Source organism: Silurus aristotelis (assembly GCF_946808225.1).
Source record: "Silurus aristotelis genome assembly, chromosome: 23".
In the NCBI taxonomy this organism is placed as follows: domain Eukaryota; kingdom Metazoa; phylum Chordata; class Actinopteri; order Siluriformes; family Siluridae; genus Silurus; species Silurus aristotelis.
This window is the reverse complement of record NC_139596.1, coordinates 2817640-2836754: the sequence shown is the minus strand read 5'-3', so window position 1 is coordinate 2836754 and position 19115 is coordinate 2817640. Positions and strand designations below refer to the sequence as shown.

The window sequence follows — 19115 nt, the reverse complement described above, 5'->3', positions numbered from 1 at the left end:
CCGTGAATAAATTATAATAATAAAATAAATCTTATTTTACATTAAGAACGTTTATTTATATATATATATATATATATATATATATATATATATATATATATATATATATATATATATATATATATATATATATATATATATAATTATTTATATAATCATCATTATTATTATTATTTTTTTTTTTCCTAATTAATTATTACATGAAAATCGGTTACTATAGAAATAGTACGCGAGCGCACCTGGTTGACACAATACAAATCCGATAGCGCGCGAGGGGTCAGACGCGTCAGTGTCGCCGCCATCTTGGAAAGGTTAAACTTCAAAAACCGAGCTCGTTCCAGTGAAACTAAGATGGCGGCGATATTTTGATATGAAACCAAAAATAGAAATAAAACAGGAAACCGAGGAGTCACGACCGGTAATAATAGTCATGTAATGTCGTGTGGAAATTGAATATTTAGCTCAATATTCTAAATATTTTCAGTCGTGTTTTTAATGTGTTGTGGAGCAGTGAGTTCTTTAGGAGCCCCAAAAAACTAATTGGACTCTAATTAGTGTGTGAGGAGTTTTTTGCTAAATATTGCAAAAGTTTGCTTATATTTATGTAGAACAATTTATTGATGTATTTTGTAGATTTTTCTTTCAAATAGAATGCAGTGCTCAAATAAGATTTTATGAAACAATCTACGCAATTGCCACATGAAGAACTTGGGCTGGCTGAAGAACGCAAGATCGTCATTTTGCATATTACGTTTTAATATGCATTTTGCTATCGCTATGTTTCCATAAATAGCATTTTTTGCTTTGTGAATAAGCCATTTAGGATAAAATATTCGACTCCTAAGTAGTAAAAAAAAATCTGATAAATGGTAAAAAAAAAAACGTGATAATATCCTGTCCCTTTTAACTGACGAATCACAAACCCAGACCCAAATGTGTTTTAGAAATTTATTAAACATTAACATTATTAACATAATTATTATTGACAAAACATCTCAAAACCCTTATAAAAATCTCACACAGGGAAGTAAAGCTGTCTGGGAAAAAAAGCATCTCAGTGCAAATGGTTGTGCCAACAATTACCACTGTTTTTGGAACAATACTACATTGAACGGCTCAAAAAACACTGAACGCCTCGTTTACATGCATTTTTTCTTTGTTTCTGTGTCGAATGATCGAGAGGGAGGAGAAATAGAATGTGGGGTAAAATCCTAGATCATAGAATTTGAGATCCAGTACGGTATATACACCCACGACCCCGGTCCCATCAGCAGCTAATAATAATCATAGACGCTGATTCCTAAAATGTCGATGTTTCACATAGAAGCATTGAACATTTTTTTATTAAAACATTTCCTTCCTGCATTTTTGAAAACTTTTAAGATCAACAGACGAAACAAATGGCCCAGAAACCCTATGACCAGGCACCCATCCATACCCTTCTTTCAGAGAAACAATATTACAAATACATGTGAATGGAACCACCTTGAGATGGAAAATTCTAGAATCCTGTGCATCCTTCGTTAACGGTGGCGCTAGAAATTGAATAAGTGTCAATTCTGGTTCAAGATAGAGGCTCTGCCCTTGAGGTACTTCATGGCTTCCATGAGGAATACAGTGTGAAAAAAGGAATTAAAACGGTATCAGGCAAACAAGCTCGAATGACGGAAACCTTCTCGACCCACCAGCCAAATCCAATCCAATTGGCAAAATGTGATGATGATGATAATAATAATGTGCAGCTACAGTACAAGTAGCAGCTAATGTGATCTTGGTGACATTTAGGTCCCATTTTGGTGGAACGATCTCAAGATTTCGACAAAAGTGGTGCAACCCCAACCCCCCGCGAAAAACATGAAATTTCTGCAGCTCAGAAAACCATGTACATGTTCGAGCTCCAGTTATGCTCCAGTATTACCTCTGATAATCACTCGTGACAGCCATGCTGAGCAGAAAAGCATCTTGTAGCACATCAGAACCTCAAGGCGTATAAACATCAGCAGCAAAAGAGTACACTTTCGCACCTACAGGCCACACAGACAATTACACATCTGAAAATGGTATGTTCGTGAGGCGCTTTTCTGACACCGAGATTCCATTTTCCTTGCTCTGGTAGAGAAGGTTAGCATCACGTGAAGATCTTGATGTCTCTCTTCATCCGGCCGACTGGATAATTGCCTAGACTGAGCGGGTGTCCAAAGTGTTAGTGTTTCTATTTGAAGATCATCATGTCCTCAGCGTGTCCTCTTTAAAATAGTGAAGCGTCACCCAGCCCCCCATGCTCTGAGGATATTAGGTGTCTTGCTATAAAGACGAGGCGATGTACTTTCTCTAATACGGACGCTATCTCTGGGTGACACGGTTCACGTGCGCACTCGCTCGTAGAACAGCAGGTATGCTCTAGAGGAGAAGACCTCCTGCAGGCTGGCCTGGCGCACGGACTCGTCCGAAACCCACAGCCATTGCGGGTTGGATGTCGGCGGGCCTCTGCGGTACGTGACGAAGTGCCCCGAGTGCGTGTCGCCGTGGTGCACGAGCACCGCCGTCAGCCGGAACAGGTACTCCGACGAGCTGTGGGAACATCACGGGAGGGAACGTGAGTGCGTGAGGGGAAAATGTTGTTATATTGAGATGTACTTTTCAGAAAGTGTATGCTCAATCAATTTCTCAGCACCTGTCTGGGTTAACAGGAGACAACACAGAAGCCTATGAACTGTATTGTTAACCGAATGAAACATTAGGCCACGCCTCCTATCTGAGTGTAAAGCTGGGTGGGTAAAGCAAGTGTGTTACCTGAAGACGTGCCCTAGGTCGAGCTGAGGGGGAAGTAGAAAAACCGACGAGATGCTACCGTTCGACGTCGGCTTATTGTTGTTGTGGTGCTCTGGGGCTAATTGTGTACAAAAAAAATCAATAAATACAAATAAATAAATAGATAAAACACAAGGCTGAAGAGCAAATTGTACATGTTGCCACACTTTTAGTTGCTTCTCACCGACTCCGTTGGCAAGGGTTGCGTCGCGCGTTTCTACAGCTGTGGGTTTGCGTAGTCTGCGTGTAGCGCTGCTGTGTTTATACCGGTCCATGCTGAGGTACTCGGAGAACTGGACGTGCTCGTGCCGCTTAATGGGAGCGCCCTTTGGAGACCAGGTGAGTCTCTGCAGGTGGATGCACAAACACTGGGGGAGCTGGACACAAAACAAATACACAACAAATCTGAGTTCTTTCACTCAATTCACTCAACAAAACTCTGACAATTCCGTATATCGAGGGAAAAATGTACAATTTTTGATATGTGTTGCAAACGTGAGGGATTAAAGCCACACCCACCTTTCCGAGTTTTAGTTGCTTTATGAATGTCCTCCTCTGGCTCTCCAGGGCCTGACTGTCCCTGGTCGCAGCCTGTTTCTGAGCACAAACACCATACCATAATCTACATTTCTCTGACGAAACTCTGGAAATGAAAAAAGGTCTATAATAGACTATATATGTTTCTTAGACTCGTCCACAAAACAAGTTGCGTCCTGTTATCACTAATGCTGTAGCAGCTGTAAACCCTTGATCGCTCACCACTTTCTTTTTCCCCTGTTAATGTTCAGTTATATCAATTGTTACTACAAAAACAATCAAACTGACACCTTTTGACCAATCACAACAAACTACTTAACAGCTCTCTGTTAATAACACAACACACTGTGCTTTTAATCTCTTACCTTGGTGCAGTTCTCACACTCCACCTCTTTAATGGTTTCTGAGGAGATGAAATGCTGCAGACACTGATCCAGAGTGACCGGTCGACCCTATAAAATAAACATTTACAATATTATTGAGGTGTTTCCTGAGCGCACATGTGCTACACCAGCAAAATAAAATCGGACCTGTGGTTTGCTTACCCACTGAACAGCAGGAATGGAGAGCGAGAGGCTGTCGAATGAATCATAACGCACCGGACTCTGGATACAGGGATGAATGTTTAGAGAAAAGTACATCATGACCCTCGGATTTAGGACTCGCGGTTTAATTATTACGTGTGTACACTTGCTTTATATGAATTTTACTGTGCTATAGTATGATTATATAGACAGACAGACAAACAGACAGATTTAATGGTATTCCGTGTAAACACCTGGCGCTCGCAGCATTTGCAGGCCATGCAGCTGGTTAGGCGTCCGTGGAACGGGTGTTGCGTCCTCCACATGTTGGGAATTGGGTGCAGAGGCCCTGGATCCAGAATTAAGATACAAAATGTTAACAATAAGCTTTTGAAACCTGCTATATATGTATCCCTGCTAGCAACGATTTCGTCTCATGTCTCACCTCGGCTCCAACATCTAACAGAGTCCTCGTTCACCTCTGCCGATTTCTGAAACGCAACAATCCTAGAGTCAACTCTGCTTCAGAAGCACTGATCATATAACGCAGCGTCCTGCACAAGCGTCTCACCTCCAGCGTCTCCATGTCAAACAGGTGCGCGACTCTGGGCTGCCGCTCACGCTCCTCCTCCAAGGACGATGTGAGGACGTGAAAAAGCTCGTGTGCGTCCTGAGGGCAGACGTAACAAAATGCAAAACGTGTCACTCGCGTGAAGCGGAACATAACAGCCGGTTGCCAGGTTAAGGGAAACGGTGCTGCTATTGTGGAACTCGCCTGTTCCTCGAAAGAGCTGATGTGCCATCTGTAAAGACGAAGAGCTTCGAACAGACATCCTGCATCCAGAACGTCATTCTCTCTTGGATCAGGACTGGACAGAGCTGGAAGTGGAGGACAGGAAAAACACTAATAATCCAAATCCTAAACAAAAAACTAATAAAACAAAAGGAAGAGAGGAGTTCTATAAAGTCAGAGGGACCTGTAAGCAGCTGCAAAAGGGTTTGGGAAACCCGTGTGTCCCTCTGCGTGTCCGTCTCAGCGTCTGTCTTCTGAACGTCTGTCTCTGTGTTTGTGAGACGGGAGGTGCTGTGGGTGCTGAAGTTCTGGAGCCAGCTGATGAGAGAAGGACACGTTGCCAGACCCTGCAGCAGTGCGTTCAGGAAGCATGTGTTTCCCAGGTTTAACAGCCCGGGCACCATGCCTACACACACACACACACACACACACACACACACACACAATCATTTTGACATGCATAGGCATTCACCACCTTAAGTGTGTATGTGGTCTACAGTCGAATAGAAAGTTCATCACGAAGGAACGGATTTTTGTAATCATAATTTTTTGTTTCTTCTGGTCTACAAATGGGGCCATAAAGGTGCTTCGAATGACTGTGACATTCAAATAATGCTCAGTCTGAAAGAATTTGACCGATATATGCCAACAAAGGATTCCCCATAGCATTACACAAACCCCCACCAGTTAGTAATTAAGTAATTTTTCTTAAAGAAAAAAAATAATAAACTACTTAAGGTTATATAAAGACATATAATGGAGGAAAAGTATAACTCTCTGTACCTTTACTCCTTTTCTTCCTGTCTGTGTTGGGACCCCACAGGACGTACACACCCACCGCTATGGCACCGGTGATGCCTCCGATCACGCCCCAGTTCTTCATGATCCTATTCCTGCAAAAGATTTCAAATATATAGCTGTATATTTAGTGTATATTCACCAAGCTGTCAACTCGCTTTATTTTCATCCATTTGAAATTAAAGTACCCTAGATATTAAATGACTTCTACAACCCATCTATTGAACTACATGTCTGTTTATTTGGGGATCTGGCAACCCACTTAACTTACACTTCAGACCTTGAAGTTCTAGTGCAACAAATTTAGGACTGTTAAGTTTTGCACCCTAAATAGTATTGCACTTATATTATATTGAGACACAGTCTAGAGACTCAAATTTGATGTTTTTATAAGAATAAAAAAGATAAACCCACGTCTTAGAGATAAGTGTCAGCGTAACTCATAAATACTAAGACACTTATTTCACGTAATAAGACAATATTATGATTTTAAAAAGCTGGAAAAAACCACCGCAAACCAAATAATTACAATAATGTTTCTGGTAAGCAACTGAGCTGTTAGCAAAAACCTTGCTAAGCCAAGCTCCAGCACCAAATGACATGCGCAGTTAAAATGCGGCTTCCGTGTCGCTTTGTTTTCTTGTTATTTTTCACCTAAATATTAATAAAACCGGCAGGAAAGTCGTTTTTTCCGCTTCTACACACCTGCCAGAGGACCGTGCGCGGAAAAACTCCAGGAGCAGCTCGTCCGTGGCCTCCTGGGCGCTCCAAGACATGATCCGTCCCGCGGAACTAAAAGCGCTCCGGCGTTTGTTTCCGGCCGAGCAAAGATTCCAAGAGGAACGACTCTAGCGAAGGCTCGATCCCAAAATGGCTTTCCTGTGTCACGTAAAGTACGCATGTAGTTCACACAGCCAAACTAGTGTGCCTAGATAGGGAGAACTGTGTTATTTGAGGTGCAACCACAGGAAAATATTAAATAGAGAGCAAAAATGCGCGTGTGGGTTTGATTTGGTGACGCAAGAAATACAAATAAAAATTGTTTATTTATTAATGCTGTTTCTTTATTGCTAGATAGATAAATAGACAGATAGATAGACAGATAGACAGATAGATAGATAGATAGATAGATAGATAGATAGATAGATAGATAGATAGATAGACAGACAGACAGACAGACAGACAGACAGACAGATAGATAGATAGATAGATAGATAGATAGATAGATAGATAGATAGATAACATATTAGAATATAGAGCCAGATACTTTTGATTAACCCTTTATAAAATCCCCATGTTTAATTCTTTTTGCTGTATGTATTGATTTGTCACCGTCTGTCTGTCTGTCTATCTATCTATCTATCTATCTATCTATCTATCTATCTATCTATCTATCTATCTATCTATCTATCTATCTATCTATCTATCTATCTATCCAGCTGTCTGTCTGTCTGTCTGTCTGTCTGTCTGTCTGTCTGTCTGTCTGTCTGTCTGTCTGTCTGTCTGTCTGTCTGTTGATGTTATATTATCGATTAATTATAATAAAGGTATCCTCTGCAGCAGAGGTAGCTCTTGGTCTTTTTTCCTGGGACGGTCCTCATTAGAGCCTTTTTCATCCTAGTATTATATATATATTATAGAAATATATTTAAAGTTGACTGACGTTTTTTTCTTAAAGAAATGATGGATTGTCTTTTCTCTTCACTTAACTGAGTGTTAATAATATGGATTTGTACAGTAGTTGTAGTAGCACTTATAAGGTTATGGACTCTATACTCGCCCTTTCCTCTGCACAAGACAACTGATGGTCTGAAGCCCTTGAAGAAGGCAAGGAATGTCACAGATGAACTTGTAAAGTGAAAAACATTCTAGATGACTAACTCATGAATCTGACTGAGCTGACTAAGCTGCCATCAAAGCTTTATATTGATATATAATTCTATGTTTTTTCATAGTTTGGATTTCTTCTGTATCAATGTACAATGTTGAAAATAAAAAATTTAATATCATCTCTAGCAGAAGCATCGCTATTATCCTCAGTTCTACAACCATGGAGATGGTTTTCCTGGGGATTTGAAGTGAAGGCAAAGTATGTGTTTTTGTGGGAATTCTACAGGAAAGCAAAAATAAAATGTTTCTCAAAAAATCCCAACAACTGTTTCGAACTGTTTTGGCCGAGCTTTCCTAACGACGTCTTGTAAATGTCAATTAGTGTAAAAAAAAAAATCAATTTATTCTCCTCTGTCAGCCATGAATATGAAATGGAAAAAATCAACAGCTATTAAATCCACGCGAATGTATTTTACAGTGTGCAGTTTCCGACCGATGTGAGTTGCGAGAATGCCATGAAAACGCTGACTTTGTCGGACGCCTGCTAGATGGTCCCGGTGTCGGCAACTCGAAATCTGATTGGTTTCATTCGCATGGATCTGTAACTGCTGTTAATTCTGAACACCGCAAGGCAGATTTGCCCCTTTGACCCTGGCAACATGTGATGTCGGAAATATGATTGGAAAATATTATTGGAGATTAGAATTGATTTGTCTGCACGTTTATTTTTTTTGCCTGTCACTCCTTCTTTCAACAGACAGTGCCCTCTAGTGGGCCAACTGGAATCGCACTTGTTGGAAACTCACTCGCGATTGCATTAGTTATCAGATTATTACTATGTAATAAAGACCGTGCAGTACTATAAACAATAAATATTATACTATAATTATAATGTGATAACTACTTAATTATAATATTATCCAATCACTATAGGGTCCAAGAGATGTGGCTTCTTTAAGGCGTTTTTTTTTTTTTACCCTCCCTCTCTCCCACAGTTCAGCTACGTGATTGGCAAAGGCGATCAACCAATCAGAAAGCAGAGTCTTCAAAACGGGCCAATCAGCTTCCGAGCTGTAGGTGTTCCGCTTTCCCTGGAATCCTTCTCGCTGATCCGACTTCAGAGTGAGAGAATTCAAGATGGCTGCCGCCTCAGGTGAGTATATTTACTTCAGAAAGACCAGGAAAAAAAAATAGAACGCAATATAAAGTGTGAGCGAATATAGTGTGAGGACGAGGTCGCTGTGGAGGAAACCTTTTAGAGATTTCGAGGGTTAAAGTAGAGGGTGTGTGTGTGTGTGTGTGTGTGTGTGTGTGTGAGCGCGTTACCAACTTAATTATTCCTTACAGGGCTAACGTAAGCAGTTAGCTTTCTGCTCTGTCTCAGGACCTCAGGTCCATGTCCTCCCTGGTAAACATTAACCCCCCTTCTCTCCCTCTTTTTTCCCCCTGTTGTGAATAAAACTCCTTAAAGTCCGGGGCATTACGCGGAACCGACCCACGGGGTTCAACCGCCGCCGCCGTGTCACGGTAAAACCTCGGCGCGTGGCCGTATCCCAAACGGCTGCTTGTCGTACATATAGTGCGCTTACACATGGCGCCAAAACCCTCTTTTATATAAAGAACGTAGTGCGCTCATGTAGGAACTGAGATGCGATTGGGACGCGTCCCAGAGTCCACTGTCGAGCTGAAGCTTTGGAAAACCTTCAGCTGTTATAGTAAAAACTGTGTGTGTGTGTGTGTGTGTGTGTGTGTGTGTGTGTGTGTTTGAAGGCTGTGGAAAGGTTGTAATTGTGTTCTGAGGGGCAACAGGTGTGTGTTTGTTGATGTCTGTCACGTGACACGTATAAAACCTATATTTGCCTGCCGTTATTACATTGTCATTACTGTTGTGTACATACTGAGAATGGTGATGGTGTGTGTGTGTGTGTGTGTGTGTATACACATTGTTCATGGGTATTTTGAATCATGTTTCTTGCATCACTCAGGGAAATTCAGGAACGTCAGCCAGCGCTGTGGCGATATGTAGGACAGGACAGTGGTGGATCAGTGGTTAAGGATCTGATCAGAAGGTCGGAAGTTTGAACCCCAACACCACCAAGCTGCCACTGTTGGGCCCTCAAGCAAGGCCCTTACTCTTTCTGCTTCCGGGGCCTTGTGTCATGGCTAAGCTGAGACGTGCGATAAATTTCAAACTCACGCCAAAATGCGATCTGCCACTGTTGGGCCCCTGAGCATGGCCCTTAAAATAAATAATTTTACCGTGCTCTAATAATTATGTGACAAATGATACATTGTTATGTAACGAATAAAGCACAAGCACAGTGTTATTGGATGTTCATCGATTATTGTGTTTTCCCGATCTGATAATCTGTGGCGGAAGTACGTTTTGAACAAAGTTTTCGGTTCATGTGGGATGTTGTTTTGGTGTCCACGGCGAGCTAAACACTTTCATGGGGACGGATCAATGTGATTAATTCATGAAAGGTGTGTCGAGGTACAGGTGCAGAACCTCGGTCAAATAACATCGAGCTCATCCTACGGTGCTTTTTCAAAAAATACATAACTCGTTATCGCTGAATTGGACCCTCTACACCGCTTCATATCGTGGCCTGTACGGCGCACCGCGCAGCAGCTCGTGTTCCAAGTCAAACACAGCGTGTGCAGGAGGACGCGGTCGCTACGCACTTGCCCTTGACAACAAGAACAACCGGTTCAAATGTAATACTGGGACACTTCACGGCGCCGTGACGCAACCGTCACTTTCGCGAGCACCGTGCGGACTCTCGCCTCATGAGATTCAGGAGGTCTGAGGCACAAGCAAGCGGCCAAAATGGTGGGGGTTTTTTATTTTATTTTGGAGAATAGTGTCGAGGCTTGTGCTCAGTTTTGGGGCTTTGTCTGCATTGTACCCTCGGTTTATGAGAGATACAAGTACCCTGTGGTCAGTTACACACACAGAAAAAAGAGATTCTTCCGCTCGATTGGCGAATCACTGCTCGAGCGGCGCTATAAATAATTCACAATGACATACAGCATCGTGGAGGAGGTGTGTCCTCTCTATCTGCTCATCCTAGGAGAAGAGGCATGTTGTCTGTACCTGTCCAAGGGCACATGTCCTCTGTACTTGTCAGTTTCAGTAAAGGGGTGTTTATTTTGTAACCGTCCTAGCAAAGAAGGTGTGTCCTCTGTACTTGTTAGTCTCAGTAAAGGAGCCATGTCTTCTGTCCCTGTCAAAGGTGGTGTGTGCTATGAACGTCCTATGAGTGTCGTCAGTACCTGCCAGTCCCAGTAAAGGAAGTGTGTCTTCTGTAACTCTTAGTTGTAGTAAAGAAAGTGTGTCCCAGGTACCTCTCAGGCCAAGTAAAGGAACTGTGTCCCCTGTAACTCTTAGTTCAAGTAAAAGAAGTGTGTCCCAGATACCTCTCAGTCCAAGTAAAGGAAGTGTGTCCCATGTAACTCTTTGTTCAAGTAAAGGAAGTGTGTACCAGGTACCTCTCAGTCCATGTTAAAGAAGTGTGTTCTCTGTAACTCTCAGTCCCATAAAAGTAGACCTTTCAGGCCTATCGACAGAGACGGGACCCAACAATATTTTAGTATAATTTTTTAATAAAACACACATTTTTTTCCTTATTTAGATCATGTCTCCTCTCAAAAACCACCTCTGATATCAAAGCTTTTATTGTAGTACATGTGTGTATCGATCGGATCTCAGAGAGTTTAGTTAGGAATCACGTTCAATTCAATTCATTTTTATTTGTATAGCGCTTTTAACAATGAACATTGTCTCAAAGCAGCTTTACACAGATAATGCGGTGATTAAAAATGAATATGTTCTTTATGAGTAAGTTTGTCCCTGATGAGCAAGCCGGTGGCGACTGGCGACTGTGGCAAGGAAAAACTCCCCGAGATGGCATAAGGAAGAAACCTTGAGAGGAACCAGACTCAAGAGGGAACCCATCCTCATCTGGGTTACACCGAATGTCCATTTGTGGCGGGTATACAATGTTGCGGGGTGCAGTGATGATGATCAAAAGCGAAGTGTATTTCTGAGTCAGTGTAGGAGACTGTTGACATCAACTACAGTCCAATCCAGGCAGGCCTGGATGAAGTGGGAAGATCCACGGGGGGGGAGAGGGGCAGGAACAGTGGTCACTGGAGCCTCAGGAGCATGTTTAACTCAACGTTGTGTCGTCTCGACCGCTGGCGCATGCAGTTCGTCTCCATCAAGCAGAATGTTGAGGTGAGATTACCGCTGCTCGTGGATCGTTACCCAACAGACTTGACAAATGGATTGAGGTGTGTGTGGTGTTTCAACAGCTTGAGAACTAAGCATTGGCGATTGAGTGCGATTACACATTCGTCACATCGGAAGGGCTGCAAAATGATTGGTGGAGTCATACTGAGAATGATTGTTCTGCAATTGGATTATATTTCAGGCTAGTCAAACGTGGACAAAAAGGGAGTCCGATTGCTCAGATTTGTTTCTAGTAGTCTAGTAAAGCCTTGTACTGTCAACAACGTCTCCGTGGTCATATGTCGCTTGTTGTCACCCAGGCTCCAGGTGAGGGCGCCATTCCAACCAACCGTCTCCCTGAAGCGCAGTGCTGCAACCTCGCTGTCTCTGCTCCCCTCTGTGGAGACACCATGTCCTCCACGTCGTCCTGCTCCTCGTCGGGAGAGACGAGCCCGGAGGACATCCCCCGAGGAGGAGGAACCATCCGCGTCTACCTCCCCAACAAACAGCGCACAGTGGTAAGAGCACCTCTCGAAACCAAGGCCGGTTTTCCTAGAAAGACGAGCCGACCGTCACCTCGTTGTTGTCCTGTTTCAGGTGAACGTACGTGCAGGTCAGACAGTGCACGATAGTCTGGACAAAGCACTCAAGGTGCGAGGCCTCACTCAGGACTGTTGCGCCGTCTTCCGCCTTCTCGAAGGGTGAGTCTTCATTTACCTGCTTCTTACTGTTTACGCGGTACCATTTGACACGTGCATTTACGCGTTTTCATGCTGCGTCCAGTCGCAAAAGGCTGACAGAATGGAACACTGACATCACACCCCTCGTCGGAGAGGAGCTTCTGGTCGAGGTTCTGGACGACGTCCCCCTCACAATGCACAACTTCGTGAGTGTTCGTGACCTTCCGGGTTTATGGGAAGGAAATGACATCAATGTCCACTCTGGACATTTCTCAATTATTATTACTGCATTATGTCAACGTTCTAACATTCTTTCATATATACTCCACGTGCCCACAATTTCCAGTATGTTTTATGCAATACTAATCAGTGACCCCGTGATTTCTTTGCTTGCGGATGTCTTCGCAGGTCCGTAAAACCTTCTTTAAGTTAGCGTACTGTGACTTCTGCCACAAGTTCCTGTTTAACGGCTTCCGGTGTCAGACGTGCGGCTACAAGTTCCACCAGCACTGTAGCAGCAAAGTGCCCACTGTCTGCGTGGACATGGACACGGTGAAACGGTGCGTGAAAGAGAGTCATAGTTTTATAATGTTTGTCGTGATTTAGTGAAATCCACAGCCCACAGTTTTGCATTCACAATGAATCATAAATGTGTGTGTGTGTGTGTGTGTGTGTGTGTGTGTGTGTGTGTGTGTGTGTGTGTGTGTGTGTGTGTGTGGTGGTTTTTTTTGTTTTCCCCAGGTTTGCAGGAGATTGCACAACAGTGACCGGTGAAGTTGTGTCCCATTCTATCTCCACTGCCATGCCCCTAACACCCGAGTCTACCAGGTACGTGTTCCATTGTGTTTAATCATTTTATAATTCATGCTGCTTTAAAACCCAGTTTGTGTTCAATCGAGAAATCTGATTGACTCAAATTAAGTAATATTCATGCGGCGAATTTTACCATGTCACGACAGGAATCAGGGACTCAAACCCGATCATCGCCGGCATTCACTTCTAGAGGTCAACTTAATCGGCACCGATAGTTGATTTCAGGAACAAAGGCAAAAATCCATACCTATAGTTTTTCCGGGTTGCGTTATACAGTATGAGAGCGGCCTCTAGAGGCAGATCGCTGACACCATATGCTGTCTCTCTTTTTTTTTTAATTCAATGTATTATTTTAACATTTACATTGTTCAATTCTATATTACATGTAGTGTTATTTTTTATTTATTTGTATTTTTTGCATCCATTTTGACAAAATATCGGTCGAATAATCGGCAAGTGATTGGTCGACCCCAGACCTATTTCTTAAATCTGTGTGCGTGGGTTTTTTTCAGCTCAGCGCTGCTCTCCCCAGCCTCGGCGTTCCACTTCCCCATGCCGGGAGGGGACGGTCAGTCTCTGCAGAGGCTACGCTCCACCTCAACCCCGAATGTCCACATGGTCAGCACGCTGGGGCCTGGGGCGGCCAATCTCATCGAGGTCAGAATCACTAACTCAAAGCTGCAGTATGGTCCAGAAGTCTGAGTCCACTACCTCGTTCAAACACCGCAAACGTATTTATGCTCTTTATGCTCTATACCTAAACGCATAAATATAGAAAAACTAGCTACTCCTGGTACTGGACTCACACTTTTCTACCTGCCCCTGCCACCTTTTTCATTTACTCCATCCTTCCTTTATACATTCGTTTATACATTCCTATTTTTTTCCCCCCACTCTCATTTTTTAGGAGGCATTAAAATCCAACAGTCTGATGGGTAAGTTTTTTTTGTTGTTGTTGTTGTTGCTATCATGACTACATTCTTTTTGATCACATGGACACGCTTTCATTTCTTTCTTACACTCCAGCGATGGTTTTCCCACCTTTCGATTTCTTATCACTAAATCTGGCTAAACCATACACTCAGGGTTTTTACCCCTCAAGTAAGCAAGTAGTGTCTCCCACAGGACCAGATTCGTCTTCCAAACCTTCGACTAGTCCGCCTCATATAGGCTCCCCAGGGCGAAAACCACCCAAATCCCCCCCCGAGCGCAAACCGGCCCCCATGCTTGATGGAAAAAGGGAAAGGAATCAGGTAGGAGACACGCTGTAGTGAGATTTCTCTCGGTAAGACATTACAGGATTGTGGTTAATACGTTGCGTTGCTGTGGATTTAGCGTTACAGAGACTCAAGCTACTACTGGGAAGTGCCCTCACACCAAGTGACCAAGCAGAAACGCATCGGCGCCGGTTCCTTCGGCACCGTCTTTAAGGGCAAGTGGCATGGCGACGTGGCCATCAAGATCCTCAAAGTGACCGAACCGACGCCGGAGCAGCTGCAGGCTTTTAGGAACGAAATGCAGGTCCTGCGGTGAGTATTTCTTTTCGTAAGGGGGAGACTTAAAAAGCGGAAAAGAGGCATTTTTTCATTGAGGAAGCTCTGGAAAATCTCACAAGATGGTTGTACAATGTCTTAGGCACGTCATTTGCATTATAACACGTTTCTTTTTCAGTTTTTCTTTTTTAATTTCTGTCTCCCTTTTCCCTCTTGTTCTGTCTCCCCGCAGAAAGACGCGCCACGTCAACATCCTGCTGTTTATGGGCTTCATGACGAAGCCGCACTTCGCCATCATCACGCAGTGGTGCGAAGGCAGCAGCCTTTACCGCCACCTGCACGTCACCGAGACCAAATTCGACACCATGAGGCGCATCGACGTGGCACGGCAGACGGCGCAGGGCATGGAGTACGCAAATCTACCCCGCGGAAATATCGCACACTCTGTCCAAAGCTTATAGAATATAAAAACTAAATTTTATCAATAGATTTTTATTTTGAAGTTTTCAAAGTATAGTAAAGCCTACTATCCATCACAGCGGCGAATTGTCCCTTCGTTTTATTCTTTTACTGTTCTCAGGAAAAAATAAAAAAATAGTTTTTTTCATTCCAAGTGCATTAACATCAACCCTTCCTTTGACAGCTACCTTCACGCCAAGAACATCATCCACCGGGACCTGAAATCGAACAGTATCCTTTTGTATAAAAAAAAAAAAATTACAGCTTCAGACTGGACGCAAATCAGTTCCTAAAAATAAGATTCCCCGAATCAAACAGAATGTTTCGTCGCTAAATGCTTCTTAGCCCCCGGTATCAGATATCTTCCTACACGAGGGTTGGACGGTGAAGATCGGCGACTTCGGCCTGGCCACGGTGAAGTCTCGTTGGAGCGGCTCACAGCAGGTGGAGCAGCCTAGTGGATCTATACTGTGGATGGTAAGCATTCAGGCACTTGCTTAAAAAAAAAGACGCAAACGCCCCAACACTGATACTGATCGGTTTCTCTCCACAAGGCTCCGGAGGTGATCCGGATGCAGGACCCGAACCCCTACACCTTCCAGTCGGACGTGTATGGCTACGGCGTGGTGCTGTACGAGCTCATGTCCGGCACGCTGCCTTATGCCAATATCAACAACCGCGACCAGGTGGGAGTCACGCAATCCCTTTATATCTGCCAAATAAAAAGTATACGGGTAGTCCCTGACTTACGATGGAGACATGGCCTAGAATTCCCACGAGTCTTTGATCAGTATGTTAAAGTATACGGTATTGTGTAAATAATAATTATAAATAAAAAAAACAGTACATCATTTAGCAAAACAGCAATTTACACTACCATAAAGTTTAAACTACAGTATATGAAGGAATGTGCAGTGCATGTAGGGGGCGTGGCCTCAGTGGCCCTGCAGTAAGTGCTGTGTGCATGAGATTGATGAATGTGCAGGAGAAACACACTCCGCTCATTTCCAAACTTGTCACTGATGTTGCACAACTCGCTTCGTTTGTCACCTCCAGATCATATTTATGGTGGGTCGAGGCTACCTGTCCCCAGACCTCAGCAAGCTGTACAGCAACTGCCCCAAGTCGATGAAACGCCTCATCGTCGACTGTCTGAAATTCAAACCGGACGAAAGGCCGCTTTTTCCTCAGGTGGGTTCTTTTGGGTCTCGGGTGTACAGGTTTTGGCACCATCGTGGACTCAAATAAATATGTATGTCTTCATTCTAGCCTTCATTTTTTTCCACTTGAAACGTGCTCGTTTCATACAAAAGTGTGTGTGTTCTAGATCCTGGTGTCCATCGAGCAGGTGCAGGATCTTCTGCCCAAGATCGAGCGCAGCGCCTCAGAGCCGTCGCTGCACCGCGCCGTTCACGCCGAGGACCTGAACCCGATGCTGCTGCACACCACACGCTTCCTGCCTTTGTGAAAACCAGACCATTCCGCACAAGATTTCTCTCCTCCGCACTCACTACACACACACACACATTCCTGCTGTGCATTCCTTGTCTCCGTAACACATCAGTGGAACTTTCCAGTCATTCTGTTTCTTTTTCTCCTGTTTGAACAAGTGATCCTATGATAGGGTTCATTCATTATTCATATTCGTACTCGATGCTTCCCTTTGCAACCCGTGAGCATCTCCCACGCCCCCCCCCCCGCCATTTATTTAGAACGAAACCCATTTCCATCTTGTTTGCTTCTTACGCGTCCCCACCTCCCGGCGTTTAGAAACACCAGTCGGTTTGCACTTTAAATATTAGAACTCCACACCACGTGCGAAATCCACACTACACCTTCATGGTTCGTCAGCGTGCCTTCGTTATACCAAGGTAACGAAGCATTTTCTCCAAGTTTGGTTTGGTGTAATAAAGCTAAAAACTGAATTGGCTATAAAGCGTGGTCGAAAAGAGGCGCATCGTCCAACTGGGGGTCTTGAAGAGCGTGTCCTAGTGATTATTTTTCATCGAACAGTCTGTACAGTGCGTTTGGCAGAACAGCTTCAGTCTGGACCGCGAAACAGCACAGCGGGAATGGCTCACGAGCGCAGATGGCTGAACTGAGCAATCGTGTAGAGCTGCTTGTGCAAAGACAGGAAAGGAACCAAGCATTTGGCAGGAGCGAGTGTGTGTACAGTCAGCGCCAGAATATTGCCATCCTCTGATCAGCTTAACCTGATGCCGGAAAAAGCCCGGGTAGAAACCTACATTGATCGACACACTCCGTACCAATTGAACCAATTTGAATTCAAAAGCTGCCCCAAAACTGATGCGAGTTCTTGTTTAGGACGTTTTAATGGAAAGCGCAATTTCAGAACATTGCAATTTTTCAACCTGTATTGATGTCCTGCTTATTTATAGCACTCTAGACCTTCAGCTCTTTATTCATCCACAAGGGGGCAGTGTGGACATGCGCTCAAGAACTTGACATTGCGATTGTTTTGTGAACTTTCGAAACGTCCTCCGGTTTAAATCTATCTGTAGACTGGCTCAGGATTTATGTTCTATATGGGGTCCTGAATTAGCTAAATATATATATGAGAAGGGGGCCGGTTACCCCTGGACCTCTACATTGAATGTCATCGTATAACATTTGTAGACCAAACTCTAAAACTGGAGCGTATTTGTAAATAGGACGTCTGCCATTTCGCTACCAAGTTTGTTTCCCATGGCTTATCTACCTGATTGGATTCCCTTCCCGATTTCACACAAACCACATCCTCTCCAACTCGAGAGAATCATATTTCAGAAGGCCCAGGGAATGGGCTGTCGCTATAGAAACAATCACCAAGTTGAACGACGGATGAATACATCAGATTCTTGCTGAAATGTTGCATGTCATATGGTTGCATTGTTCTACTCCTGGAGTCTGCAGGGATCGCAACGTCCACTCGACCCCTCAAAACTCCAAGCCGGCCAAGTCTCCATCACAGTTGCATATCATGGTGTTTTTTGTATTTTGGTGTCCTGTAGGAATAAAACGTGCTCGTCAGCTGGTCTCCACTCGCTGCAAATCGACTGGTGTATAAATATTTTTAATCCCTAAGCGTAATTTATTAAGCTTTTCGAAATTGTCGCCGCCCTCACACAACCTTTTCTTCCCACTCTTCGCCTGTACCCGGTTGCAATACTTTGTTATAGGTGTCTTAATATTTTCTTTTTAATATTTTTTGAGTTCAGCACAGTCCCGAGCGTGCCGTTGTACTAGAGACAAATCACTGAAAATCCTGTTTGTGTATTCTGTTGAGTCAAATATAAGAATTCAAAATTGTATCGCTTCTGATAACTAAGGAAATATGTTGCTAGTAGCTGTTATTAATAGTGTCGATACTCAAATATTTCGATAATCGCCTCAGTGCTCCATTCTTTGGTACGTCGTTCACCGTTTTGTCTTCCCTAGACAACATACGTTTCTCCACAAAAAAAATCCACAAACTGAACATATGACGCTGTTGTTAAATCAAAGTCATGTGATTGTGGACGTACATCACACCCTCCCCCCAAGTAAAACGGTAGGGTATATGCTTGTATATTATTTGCTCAAGGTAGGGATTGAAATATGACAACGTTTATTCGAGAACTCAAAAAAAGATGAAAAACATTGCATGACTTGGATTTAATATTCTGCAGCCACATACTATGTTTTAGATCCTGAAAAGCTACACTTTTTTTCTACAGGCTTTCCTATTCCATTCTGTCCATATGCGGCAATCTAATTTATAGCATTTTGGTTGTCCAGAGGGACTTGGATTTCTATACCCCCCCTGGCCATGCGACTAAACACATAAAAAAACATCAGAGATCCTGGCTCTGAAATACATCAGAAATTGTAGCGCTGGAATTCAAAAATCATTATTTCAGATGGTCTTAAAAAGCCTGCATATTTAAAAAGTCTGGAATTTCGGAATGTCAAATGTGTACCCTGTTATCAAATCCTAGCATCACAAAGCTCCCATGCCTGGGCCCTCCAGCAAGGCCCTTAACCCTTAGGTGTATAAATTAGATAATTGTTAGTTGCCCTGTAAATGTGCTGTAGTTTCATCTTGCGTTTGTTAAGTAATGTACAAAGAATTAATCCACCGCATACCATACTAGAAAAAAACCC

At 43.4% G+C, this 19115-nt stretch overlaps 3 protein-coding genes across 5 annotated transcripts in view; 1 reads left to right on the top strand and 2 right to left on the bottom strand.

Annotated features, from left to right (window-relative positions):
- pxmp2 (peroxisomal membrane protein 2) overlaps positions 1 to 19115 on the bottom strand; it is a 109038-nt gene that overhangs the window by 5669 nt on the left and 84254 nt on the right. The gene's annotated exons all lie outside the window — the stretch shown is intronic.
- usp30 (ubiquitin specific peptidase 30) lies at positions 935 to 8822 on the bottom strand. 2 transcript variants are annotated; one of them, XM_083526388.1, is made up of 14 exons: positions 7740 to 8822; positions 6169 to 6391; positions 5449 to 5558; positions 4850 to 5071; positions 4648 to 4751; positions 4444 to 4542; positions 4318 to 4363; positions 4127 to 4221; positions 3894 to 3953; positions 3714 to 3800; positions 3331 to 3408; positions 2996 to 3188; positions 2794 to 2890; positions 935 to 2571 (listed from the first exon to the last, which is right to left on the bottom strand). In XM_083526388.1, exons 2-14 carry the CDS (start codon positions 6237 to 6239, stop codon positions 2364 to 2366), a joined length of 1470 nt encoding a protein of 489 aa, XP_083382514.1. In that variant the 5' UTR covers positions 6240 to 6391; positions 7740 to 8822; the 3' UTR covers positions 935 to 2363. The 2 variants fall into 2 exon arrangements, with proteins under 2 accessions (XP_083382514.1, XP_083382513.1); XM_083526387.1 differs by lacking the exon at positions 7740 to 8822 and having other exon boundaries at positions 4444 to 4751; positions 6169 to 6374.
- On the top strand, positions 8309 to 17313 carry araf (A-Raf proto-oncogene, serine/threonine kinase). Of its 2 annotated transcripts, none has more exons than XM_083526377.1 (16): positions 8309 to 8446; positions 11848 to 12045; positions 12125 to 12228; positions 12311 to 12413; positions 12616 to 12767; positions 12949 to 13035; positions 13533 to 13677; positions 13928 to 13955; positions 14146 to 14273; positions 14356 to 14549; positions 14746 to 14922; positions 15157 to 15203; positions 15331 to 15449; positions 15527 to 15658; positions 16029 to 16163; positions 16300 to 17313. In XM_083526377.1, exons 2-16 carry the CDS (start codon positions 11938 to 11940, stop codon positions 16438 to 16440), a joined length of 1800 nt encoding a protein of 599 aa, XP_083382503.1. In that variant the 5' UTR covers positions 8309 to 8446; positions 11848 to 11937; the 3' UTR covers positions 16441 to 17313. The 2 variants fall into 2 exon arrangements, with proteins under 2 accessions (XP_083382503.1, XP_083382504.1); XM_083526378.1 differs by having other exon boundaries at positions 12616 to 12781; positions 12972 to 13035.